The sequence below is a fragment of the Anolis sagrei genome, chromosome 1 (genome assembly GCF_037176765.1).
Source record: "Anolis sagrei isolate rAnoSag1 chromosome 1, rAnoSag1.mat, whole genome shotgun sequence".
NCBI classification, from domain to species: Eukaryota; Metazoa; Chordata; class Lepidosauria; order Squamata; family Dactyloidae; genus Anolis; species Anolis sagrei.
In genome coordinates this window covers 255,153,586-255,166,414 of record NC_090021.1, presented here as the reverse complement: position 1 = coordinate 255,166,414, position 12,829 = coordinate 255,153,586, and the positions used below count along the sequence as shown (strand labels likewise).

The 12,829-nt window shown below is 37.9% G+C and overlaps 1 protein-coding gene across 1 annotated transcript in view; it reads right to left on the bottom strand.

Annotated features, from left to right (window-relative positions):
• OVCH2 (ovochymase 2) overlaps positions 1-12,829 on the bottom strand; it is a 31,207-nt gene that overhangs the window by 17,981 nt on the left and 397 nt on the right. Inside the window, exons 2-11 of the mRNA XM_060754919.2 lie at positions 11,248-11,357; positions 9,595-9,686; positions 8,528-8,700; positions 7,398-7,493; positions 6,738-6,889; positions 5,625-5,820; positions 4,497-4,520; positions 3,868-3,958; positions 1,379-1,512; positions 867-1,007 (exon numbers count right to left, since the gene is read on the bottom strand). Of these exons, the coding sequence (XP_060610902.2) occupies positions 867-1,007; positions 1,379-1,512; positions 3,868-3,958; positions 4,497-4,520; positions 5,625-5,820; positions 6,738-6,889; positions 7,398-7,493; positions 8,528-8,700; positions 9,595-9,686; positions 11,248-11,357 (1,209 nt within the window). The remainder of the gene's footprint in view (positions 1-866; positions 1,008-1,378; positions 1,513-3,867; positions 3,959-4,496; positions 4,521-5,624; positions 5,821-6,737; positions 6,890-7,397; positions 7,494-8,527; positions 8,701-9,594; positions 9,687-11,247; positions 11,358-12,829) is intronic.

Below are 12,829 nucleotides of genomic sequence, written 5' to 3'. Positions count from 1 at the left end.
CTATGCATTTAATTTTATTGTGTTTTTTTCAAACATTTCTTTTGGGTTTGTGTATTTTTATGTTTCTAACATATGCACCACTGAGAGATGGGCTTATAATGGAGGAAAAATATAGATAAATAGCATACATTTTTAAAAGCTTGATTTGTATAATGCAGTGGTTCTCAACCTGTGGGTCCCCAGATGTTTTGGTTTTTAACTCCCATAAATCCCAAGAGCTGGTAAACTGGCTGGGATTTCTGGGAGTTGTAGGCCAAAACACCTGGGGACCCACAGGTTGAGAACCACTGGTATAATGTATGAATAGATTATATTAGCTCAGAGTCTAAGTAGACAATGACAAGTCAGTGGTGTAATTCCCATGGGAACACTCTGTTCTGCTTTGGTCGGACTTTACCTGGAATTTTTTGTCCAGCTCTGGGCACCGAACTTAATGAAGGATATTGACAAGTTGAAATGTGTATCGAAGAGAGCGACCAGATTGGTCAAAGTTCTGGAAACCAAGCCCTATAATAAACATCTCTGAGAGCTGGATATGTTCAGCTTGGAGAAGAAAAGATTGATTGCAAGGCAAGTTGATGGACAGCCTTAAATACATGAAGAGATTACATATACAATATTGATCAAACCTGTTTTCTGCTTCTCCAGAGACTAGGATATGAATCAATGGATTCAAATTATAAGGAAAGACATTCCACCTAAATATGAAGGAGAACATTTTGACTGTAGGAGCTGGTTGGAGAATCATGGGTTCTTCATAGTCTGGGTGACCATCTTTCAGGAGTTCTTTTGTTGCAAAAGTGGTATGTTAGACCAGATGTTCCTTGCAGTGCCTTCCAACTCTATGCTTTTATAATCTTACTTACCTAAAAGAGAAGCTGGTTCAATAGCTTTGTATGTCATGGAAAATCCAGTGCCATGTTCCTTGTTATCAGATAAAAATTTTAGCCTTACACCATTGGAACCAATCAAGATGGGCAAAGGAGGAAACATTCCACAGAACTTCCCTGAAAATGAATATTTATATAACATGATGTTACTAATATTTTTCAAGGGGGAATTCCACTGATATCTAAAGGGCCTGCTTATGAATGTTCAGAACTATTGTTTTCAAGCTGGTTTACACCCACCACATGTGTAATGTGATATATGGGGGGGGGGGGGTATCTTAATACGCACGAAGTTCTACTCCAAATTTGTGCAGACATTTCAGCTCCTTTGTCTTTGCAACAAACCATGTTTTCAGAGCCTATTTCCCCAAAATGTAGCACCTGATACTATACACAGTCAAAAGCATTGCGTGCAACAGAGCACATATTTTTAATGGAGACCAGGGAGACTTCAATCTGTTGTATTATATTTTGAAATGGAAACTTACCAACAAGTCTGTCTTCCATAGAAATCACTGACAAGGAATCATAGTCACAGAATGGATCTGGCTCCAGATCAAAATGGGAAAAATCCAACAATATATGCATTCCTTCTGGGACAAGCAGTGTCCAAACACATAGCCTAAATTGACATAGAAGGAATATGTACTAGTATTCCACCTTGAGATCTTCAGATGCAGGGCAGGATATAAGCATTTTAATAAATGAATAAATACAGTTTGACTCCTCTATCTGCAGTGCTGGCATCTGCAATTTTATTTACCCACAACCAACAGAATTTGCAGTTTCGCATATTCATGTAAGGTCTGGTAATGTATCCCTCGTGGATACATAGACCATGAGGTCCGCAAAGAAAAGGGTCAAGAGTGTGATGTGGGCATTCCCTCAATATTCCCTCAGTATAGTGTAAGCATCTATGCTTGGGGTTACACTACACGAGTACTATGCAGCCCCCCATGCAGAACAGCAACACTGCACAATACATATCGATGTCTAGATAGAGTTGTACAATGTGTAATACATAAGGACAACCACAATGCCCAATAGACAATGCACAACTGCAGTACACAATGTGTAAAGACAAGACCAGAGAACATATCTGCACAGCTTCACTTATGTTGCTAGCAACAGAATACATCTGCTAAGCAACAGTGATTTTTTTAGTCCTGTATACAGAGCTTGACTTGTGTAGACTGTGTGCCCAAAAAGTACAAAATCTATCTGAACAAATTTTACATTAATAGAAAAAATGTGCTGAGGAGATATATTCTTTTATTATAAAATGCCATTTTCAAAGCCCTGTACTGAAGTGATTTAATACATTTTTATAGTTTGGATCTGTACATAATATTCCAGTCCTAGCCAACAATGTGCTGCTAACTATAACTCATGCTTCATTTTTATTAATTTGGTACCTTTTGGAAACAAATCCCACATATTTATGTACTACTACTACTACTAATAATAATAATAATAATATTAATAATAGTAATAACAACCTTATTCTTGTACCTTGCCTCCATATGCCCGAAGTGTACTCAGGTTGGCTTACATATGGCACAGAGTGTGTAAGACAAAGCACAAAACAAACACACAGTACAATACAATAAAGTAAAAACTATAGCATATAAAAACAACAATTGAAAACTCAGAACAATGCCCGATGACCTATGGTATCCACAGCCATTGTGTAGTATAACTTTGTGGTACTGTGCTCCCCCAACTATCTTCATGTGTTTAGAAGGCAGGTCAACTGAAGACATAATCAATCCTCTTTGCTATCTGGACTCCTGAAAACACCTGATTCCCAACCGCATATAAGCCCATGCATCTGAATGTGGTTTTTTTACCTCTTTCATGAATCTTAATTCTGAATCATAGCATTGGAAGATGCCATTAGGTCCAAACTCCTGCTCAATGTGACAACATCACCAGCAGGTAGCTGTCCAGCCCTTTTCTGAAGATGAAAATGAGACCCCATCGCCTCTCTAGGCAATTGGTTCCATTGTTGAACACTCTCCCGGTTCCTGCTTATGTTCAATAGAAATCTATTGCTTGTAACATTGAACCATTAGACTTAGTTCTACTTTCTCAGGTAGAAAAGAGCAAACTCTGCTTTCTGGACCCAGGTCAGAATCCTGGGTTTATATGGAGGAGGGGGATTGGTTTTATCGAATATATGATTTTAACTATATTTGTATAGTATGCTTATATGTTGTAAGCCACCTTGAGTCCGCTTGCAGAGAAAGGAGGGGTAAAAATATCTTCAATAAATAAATAAATCCTACGGCACCCCACTTCAGCTCTCCTCCCAGTTCGAAGCATAACTGGTGCAAATACCCAGAGACACTGGAAAGTGGCTTTAAGCTATGCACCATTTCACTCAAACTCCCCCTCAATGGACTGTCACCTTGTCATGGTGAAGGGGCTTGCGTGTTCCAATGAACCTGTGGACACAACGACTGGAGTTGTGGACTCCCAGGAGTGGCCACGGGGGAGGTTCCAGACCAAGCACAGTCCGAAGACCCAAAGACCTCAATGGTGGAGCAGGCGGAGGATAATATGGTGCATGTTACAATGGCTGTGAAGGCGGAAGAAGGCTGCAACAGAGTGAGATGCCATGGCCGTCTTATTAAAGTATGTCACCCATGAAACCTCACTCTGTGAAGACTGTGTGTTGATCAGTGTGCACTGACCTCCACACATTAAAAATATTCATGCACAGGCATCTTCCAAAGAAAAGAAAAAAGCACTCCAACTACAATTTTGGCCCACAGGTGCAAGTACTCAAGTAAATGCCTGCATAGCTAATAGTCCCTTGAGTTCTGTCAGTCTATCATTGTTGAGATGCTTACTTTGTATGCCTCCTGTTACATGTCTCATGTAAATTTGTGACTGTGTCTTTATGCAAGACTCTGGGGCTATGAGGTTTCATCTGACAAAACATGAGGAATTAACATTTCTTTTATTTACTCACTGGTTATCTGGATAATATTGCTTGCCATCTCCAGGGAAAATCAGCTTTCCTTCTTTGCCAGAGAGCTTACCATCTTGAATACTGCATGATGCTACATTGTGAATGTGAAATATGATACATGAGTCAATATGTATCAATGTAAAAGTTATCAGTTCAACAAGAAGTGATTAGAAATGTTGCAGATAATACTTATGAGATTTATCAATTTTCTGTTGATTTTTTAAATAAAAACAGCAGGAAATGTTAATATAGGAATTACTACAAACCTGTTTAAAGCATCTCTACAGCAAATCTCATTTGAAAAAGTGAAATATATGTTGCAAATAAAAGAACACTTTTGCTCCACCAACAGCTACATCCAAATAGAATTGATTCATTGGCTCAACTGTTAAATAACAAATCAACCATCAGGAGAAATGCGGTGTGAATTTTTAAACTACTTGGACCGTAAAACCACATTGAAATCCTGAAATTTTAATCCATTTACATTCAGATGTTTAAACTCTTGGTATCACTAACTGTAATGCAAGTACTAACAAAATCAACGATTTGGAAGATTATGTTCCATAATCCATATTTGGATTCTAACAGTGACCATCAAAATCGTATTTAAAGAACCTTAAACTCACCTGAAGAACTTTTCATTTTGACATCTAATTCAAAAGGAAAAGAAAAAAGTGTTAATAAAATACAATATGACCAAACATTTAATAATTAATTTGTAACAGTAAAATATGAATAGCATTCTTAGGCCGGAACCAATTTTTTTAAAAAAACTACCTAGGTTAATATGTCCATTGACAGTTGCACTGCACCACTTCAAAGCAGAATATTCTCAGGACTGTGAAGGCCTGAAACCAAACTGATCAAATCTGTGACAATCTTATCCATCAAAGAGTTCAGGGGACTAGAGGCTACAAACCTTTCCTATGCAGCTGCCTTTATCAGTCATATCCATATCTTCAGCCACACTGTTCTCCCAAACAAGCTTAGAGCAAGCAACCAAATGGGAGGTCAAGATGGTTGCCATTTCAAGTTTTACACAACCATTACCCCGGCTTTTCCTTTGTCCTGCACACTAACATGCATGTACCATATGCATAATTGACCAAGGAGTTTCAAGTGGGAGAAAATAAAAACTGTAGAGCAGTTCCCACATCTACTGTGGAAAGAAAAGGCCAAAAAACAAGCAATCTTATCAACAAGGAAGAAATTGCAATTACAGGACAGCAGCACCTTTGCTTTGGACCTATCACATGGCAACACTCTATTCTGGCCTAGAAAATGTTTCTTTTGCAAACACAAGTATTAGGGTAAATTGTAGGGTGATGTGGAAACATGATGTATAAATTCAGTCTTACCATATTTTTTTTACTGTATTGTTATAAGTATTTTACTTAACACACTATATAGAGTGCAATCAAGTTTTTTCAAGCCTTTTTGTTTGGTTTGGTATTGTGATATGGCCTCCAGGCTAATCAATAAAATGTACTACTATTATTACTATAAACACAAATAATCTATCAATGAGCTTCTTTTGTAAAAGAAATGCCTTCCAATACTCTCCCACTGGTAGAATAGTGGGAAAGAGCCAACATCATGGGATAAATCCAAGACAATGATGCCATTGTCCTACTGTAATTGCCATTTTCCTGGTTTATGTGAAAAATTCCACGTGTTGTTGCTGTTTCAGGAGGATTGGTAGGAGAGGTCAGATTATTTATAGAATTAAAATACTAGTGGGATTGTAATACTACCGGCATCCATATGCTGTTGCATCCAAGCGAGCACCTTCGTAAGATTTGTAAAAATTCCTGGTGTGCCTCTTCTTTCATACTTTTCCTTCAAGTTATACATCCAACTACGAGCGCATCCTATGCCCCATGAGGTCACCCCAACTAGGGTCCAAGAACCATGGTCACGCCTGCACACAAGGGAGCCTCCAGAGTCTCCCTAGAGGAGGAGGAAAGTCATCTTTAAGTAAGCTATAGGGGAGACAACATATGGACACATGTATTTCATTGTCTTCCAAAAGTACATTCTGTTCTTTATAATAATTTTAAACAGAAATGGTTCTGCCGTGGAGCCAATAAAACAACCTAATTGAGGTACTATTATGAGAGGGAGCAAAGCTTGGAAAGTTTGCTTTAAGAAGAAGGAATATGAAGACAACATTTCTGAAGCTCTCTGCTACTGAATTGTGATAATATGATGCTTTGTTATAGTAATGATCCAAGTTCAAGTAGGGGTGAATGAGTGACACAGATCAATGAGCAAACAGGTATATTAGTGGTGTGGCAAGATTTTAAAAGTAGAAAGTTGATCCCATTTTGAAGCAGCAAGATTTATTAGGCCCATGCCACTTTTTGGATATGCTTCTTGGTTATCTCTTGGTAAGAAAGAGAAGTGTTGAAACTGGGTGGTCTATGATAAGAAAGAGGACTTGATGAAATTACTCTGAGCATCCAGTCCACCTCATTTCAAGAAAAGGGGGGTGATTTTTTTGCTTTTAATTCTGGGGCAGGAAGCATTTAATTTAGTTTATTGTTAATTGAAGAGTTAAGGAAACCATAGGATTCCCAGATGATGGCATTTTTGGCTCCCACCACTGCCCCATATATTTGTTATTGGCTCTTTCAAAAACACTTTTATAATTCTTAAGTCGGTACATCTCAGCTGATCTTAGCAGCATCAAGATCACTTTGAACATTAAAACCTCTTTCCTACACCGTGATCCTGACTGGCACTGCTGATAATCTCTGTTGCAGCAAAATCACTAGGAAAGGTTGTTAAAAGTACTGAAAAATCACCAAACAAATAACAACAAGAACAAAGAAGCACTCCATTATCAAAGTATTCTATTTACAAACCTGGCAAGCATCTTTTCCTCCATCTGGAAACCCAGCACACATTATGGTGTCCCCTTTTATGGGTTTCTTCAAGGTTGACAGCACTCTTGAACATTCATTCTGGTCTAAGATGGGTAATTCCACTTCATGAAGGATTTCAGGCAGCATTCCATCTGAGAAGCAAAACACAAGACAAGCTACCTTGTAACAGGCCAGTCTGTCCATCTAGCCCAGCATATTCTACTTATCAAAATTCTATTTAAAGTCAAAACTTAAAATTTCTTGTAATTCTTTTGCCTCCTCAGATTACACATTTCAGGATCCCTCATGAAGAAAGCAAAATCAAAGTACTATAATTGTGTAGTTTGAAAGGACCCATAGGCCACTTTTGCACTGTCCTTATATCCCAGGTTCTGATCCCAGATATCTGCTTATCACTGATTATATGGCAGTGTAGACTAATTTAATCCAGTTCAAAGCAGATAATCTGGCATCAGATCCTAGGATATAAGGACAGTATAGAAGGGACCTTAGTCACAAGGCAATCTGTATCAGCTTTGAAAATAATATTAGGGATCTATAATAAACATTAACTATAGTGAATCAGAAGTAATACCCAACACACTTAATACTTGTTTTTATAACAAAAAAAACCTTTCAAAAGTAATCTCAAAAGCTTACTTTCTCTTAAACGGCCCCAGCCACAAGTCATGCATATAAATCCTGGATCAAACCTTTCATTCGGATCTGGAAGGCATATTGGCCAGACTGCTGAACCTACCACCAAGACAAATCACATGTTAGAGTGAACAATGTTCATTCAGTTTATCAGCCAACAGCTCTTTGAATATGACTTGCAGCAACATTAATCCAGTCAGGGATTAGTTTCTACCAAAATTAAAGAACTGGTTATCAAAACTCCAATACAATTCTTCCAGGGCAAGTCCTTTTGAAATAAGCAAACATGTAAGATATTTTCTGTTATCAAATTTCATAAGCAGTTTGTGTTACTAAAAGGTTTTTAATGCAGATTTCTGAAGTCAACCTTCACTCCCATTATTAAAGAAGTATCTGTCTATACTGTAGAATGAATAGAGTTTGACACCACTTTATCTGCCATGGCTCAATGCTATGAAATCACGGGAGTTGTAATTTTATAAGCCTTCTTTGCCAAAGAATGCTGGTTTCTCACTAAACTACCACTCTCAGGATCCCATAATATTGAGCCATGGCAGTGAAAGTGGTGTCAAACCATCTTCTACAGTGTAGATCAGTGGTTCTCAACCTGTGGGTCCCCGGGGTGTTTTGACCTACAACTCCCAGACATCCCAGCCAATTTACCAGCTGTTAGGATTTTTGGGAGTTGAAGGCCAAAACATCTGGGGACCCACAGGTTGAGAACCACTGGTGTAGATGAGCCCTAAGTTATTGCAAAAGTAGGCAATTGGGGTAACCAGACTAGGATGCTGGAGGAGAAATCTGGGGTTCTGACCATTGCCAGCAGCAGGGAAAACATGCTTTCTGCTACTGCTTTTAGTCATCATCTCTACAAAGAAGATCAGGAAAAAGGTACTCATATTAGGGTTATCTTTCCATAATCTTCTCACCACCTTGGTATATTCCGATTTGAATAAAGCTATGTAAAAGCCCTGATTGTTAGTTTGATCAAATATCTCCCAACCCCATATGCAATTGCTGTAGCATTATTTAATTATAAATAATTTCCCCTTTGATGTCAATAATAATTTATGTTTAGAATAATGTAGATATATGAAGAGACATAAAATTATTATATTAGAGTACGATATTACCATATTTAAAGTGACCATTCATTTTTAGAAGGGCAATGTCATAATCCATTGGTTTCTTCCTGTTAAATTTTGGGTGTTTGATTATTTGTGTAACTTTTAAGGTCTGTTCTTCTTCATCTTTCAAACTCAGGTCATGTTCCCCAGCAGTGACAGTCAGCAAACTGAGCAGAGAGCTGCAGTATGGAACAAGAGTCATAACAGGAAATAAACCTAAATATGTTTTTTTGAAAGCAAAAGAAATAAAATCTTAATTTATCACACAATACATCAGCATTTAAAAATATAACATAGTACAATATCATCACCCACCGTATCAGTTTACATATGTAATATATTAAGCCTAAATACCCTGAAGGCAGTAGGCTGAACTTGGAAGCTAAACAGGGTTGGGAGACTGTCAGGGAATACTAGGTGCTGTGTAGTATAGTTGGTGAAAGGCAATGCAAACCACCTCTAAGTATCCCTTGCCTAAGAAAGAATGGTTGCTTACCTGTAATTTATTAGAGTAGTCATCTGTGAAATCCACACATATGGTATTCTGCTACATAGGTGCATCAGAATACCATATGTGTGCATTTCACAAAGACCACAAAAGAAGAAAATGCTTAGGTCAAAAAATCTTCTTAAGTTAACAGGTAACTTAATGATACACAAGCACCCAAACAACATACATAGGTCTAAATCCAGTGGTTCCCAACCTTTGGTCCTCCAGGTGTTTTGGACTTCAGGTCCCACAATTCCTAACAGTCGGTTAAGCTGGCTGGGATTTCTGGGACTTGAAGTCCAAAATAACTGGAGGACCAAAGGTTGGGAACCACTGGTCTAAATACAATCACTTTCCTTAACATTAACTCAAGAGAGCTTAAATTAGAGTAATCTCATTTAAGGTCCCATTGATGTGACCAGCCTACTCCTGGTTAGCAAAAAGATGCTGATCATAGTATATGCGTGTATTGAATTTATACATGGTATGTCAAAAACAGTGCACATTTTTTTAAAAAAATCTATAAATGCAAAATGAAACAAAACACGAAACGTTGGCCTCCCAGTGAATTTCCCCTCTGTACCTGCTTACAACACAGTGAGCTGCCGTGACTACCCACTGAGTGGAAACAAGGGTTCCTCCACAGAAATGATGGTTATTCCTTTTCAAAGAAACCTGGATCATGCAGAATACATGTCACATTAGGAAAGGTATGTTTAACATATCTACAAAAGAAAGGCAGAGAGCAAGATCTATATTCTCAAATGGCATGTCCAAAGGCAAATATTCACATTCACAGGTCTGGGAATTCTAACAGCCAATGATTAGTAGCACAATTCTCGGCCTTTGAATTTTAATTATGGAGCAGTAATGTGTGTACAAAATGGTTTGCTGTATTTATAATCTTATGTCTAAAGTGTTTTAACATGTTTTATCATTTTTTTAAAAAAGTATTGTTATGTAATTGGTTTTTTAAAACTTTTGTCATTGAATGTTTTAGCTTGATCTTTTTAAAATTGTTGTAAGCTGCCTTAAGTCCCACTGTGGAAGAAAGGAAGGCTATTCAATATTCAATGCCATATTAAACATAAAAGCATACAAATGCAAAATATATTATGCATTAAAATAATTCAAAAATCATAAAAACAATAGCATATAAATACATTACATAAATTGTTAAACATTGCATGAAGAGCCAAAATCATAATTCAGAAGCCATTACAAATTACATGACATTCCACTCACTTCATAGCTGCATGTTTCCCTGTACTACTCTGCAAATGCTTGGTTCCATAGCCAGGATTTAACTTTCTTTCTAAAGGACAGGAGGGAAGGAGCCAATCTGATTTCGCTAGAAAGGGAGTTTCACAGCCGAGGGGCCACCACTGAGAAGGCCCTGTCTCTCGTCCCTCTGCAAAGGAGAAGGGACCAAGAGCAGGACCTCCCCAGAAGATCTTGGCATCCAAGCTAGTTCATAGAGAGGGAGATACGTTCTGAAAGGTAAGCTGGGCCAAAACTGTTTAGGCATTATAGGCTAAAACCACCACTTTGAATTGTGCTTGATAGAAAATAAGCAGCCAGTAGAATTGATGCAGCGGGGGGTTGTATGCTCCCTGTTCTCTGGTGAGAAATCCAGCTGAAGCTTCTGAACAGTCTTCAAAGGCAACCCTACGTAGAGAGCATTGAAGTAGTCTATTCAAGTTGCAACAAGAGCATGGACAACCATGGCAAAGTCTGGCTTTTCAAGGTACGGGTGCATCTGGCGCACAAGTCCCCCCTTGGGGGTGAGTAGGGTGGGTTACAAATGCAGGAAATAAATAAATAGTGCAAAAGGTATATATTCAAGTAATCACAGGTCTAATGAAGTGTGTGTGTTTGTTTCTGTGTGTCCTTGTATTACTGTTCAGATCAAGGCAAATGTCACCTTTGTTACTTATTAACATGAGAATCAGCATTGATTTTCCAGATGAGTACACTGTCCTCACTTTTTAATAATGAGTCTTTTTTTTCAGATAACGTAATTAATCAGAAAAGTTTCCTGACAAGTTAGAGAGAATGGTGATTGTTCTCAATGTCAGCATGTGCTTCACTGCTCTTGCAAACTCCAACATACTGTTCAGCAAAAGAAGCCATGAAGCAAATCCCCAAAACATTCAGCACTCTCCTTTTTTCAGCTCCATGATGATAGAATTGAAGGTGACTTGGATTACAACTAGGAGAGGTGGGAACAGCTCACCTGCCAAGGATGTGAACCTTGGTGCACCTGGTTCCCACCAACAATCCGAGAGAGGTAACCATAAAAAGGCCACGGGTCTGTGGCATAGGCTTTCTGCCCACATTTTGAACCTTAAGGCATAAAGAACAGAAGCAGCTGTTAGGGATGAAAACAACACAGCAACACAAATATAATACAGTAGCAAAATACTTCTGACTTTCCAATGGTGCAAAAATAGTTGGAGGCATTTCATTATTGGACAAAATGCAACTATTAGATTGAATAGCAAATACACACACACACACACACACATATATACACACACATATATAATAACCAAATATCTAAACATTTTGTAGTTTGACCTCTGTAAAGAATAGTTCGACAGACATTTACATCTATTTCAAACTAAATAGCATCTATATACATTCCAAACTACATTGATCTGTTTCATTTGGATTTCAGACAGAGCAGCTTTAGGCATACTATATTTTGTTATCATAGTATATTGACCAAAATGATTGGAAAGACACACACCTAGTGTTAAACCACTATAATGTTGCAGTCCTAAATCAAATAAACATGAAATATAATTTAAAACAGCATTTCTCAACCTGGGTGTCAGGACCCCTGGGGGGGGGTCATGACGGGGTGTCAGAGGGGTCACCAAATACCATCAGAAAACACAGTATTTTCTCTTGGTCATGGGGGTTCTGTGTGGGAATTTTGGCTCAATTCTATTGTTGGTGGAGATCAGAATGCTCTTTGATTATAGGTGAACTATAAATCTCAGCAACTACAACTCCCAAATGTTAAGGTCTATTCTTTCCCAAACTCCACCAGTGTTCACATTTGGGCATATTGAGGATTCATGCCAAGTTTGGTCCATCCATCATTGTTTGAGTGCACAGTGCTCTCTGGATATAGGTGAACTACAACTCCAAAACTCAAGGCCAATGCCCACCAAACCCATCCAGTATTTTCTCTTGGTCATGGGAGTTCTGTGTGCCAAGTTTGGTTCAGTTCCATTGTTGGTGGAATTCAGAATTCTCTTTGGTTGTAGGTTAACTATAAATCCCAGCAACTACAACTCCCAAATGACAAAATCAATCCTGCCCCCAACCCCACCAGTATTCAAATTTGGAAGTATCAGGTATTTGTGGCAAATTTGGTCCAGTGAATGAAAATACATCCTGCACATCTGATATTTATATTATAATTCATAACAGTAACAAAATTACAGTTATGAAGTAGCAACAAAAATAATTTTATGGTTGAGGGTCACTACGACATGAGGAACTGTATTAAGGGGTTGCAGCATATTGAGAACAACTGATCTAAAACATATATGAATGAGTGAATTAATGTGTATGTGTGTTCCCTGATTTCATGCAAAGTTTTACAAATAATCTATGTCCGGAATAGTAATGAACCCATGCTAATCCAAAAAAAAATAATAATAAACCTCTTATCAGCTTAAAGCTGTCATTTTTGAAAAGGACATTAAGTTCTTGAAGGAGAAATAGTATAATTAATTTAAGCAGCAACAATGCAGGCAATGAACTGGATTGTGGTATGGATGTGACTGTCCATATTTGTTGTA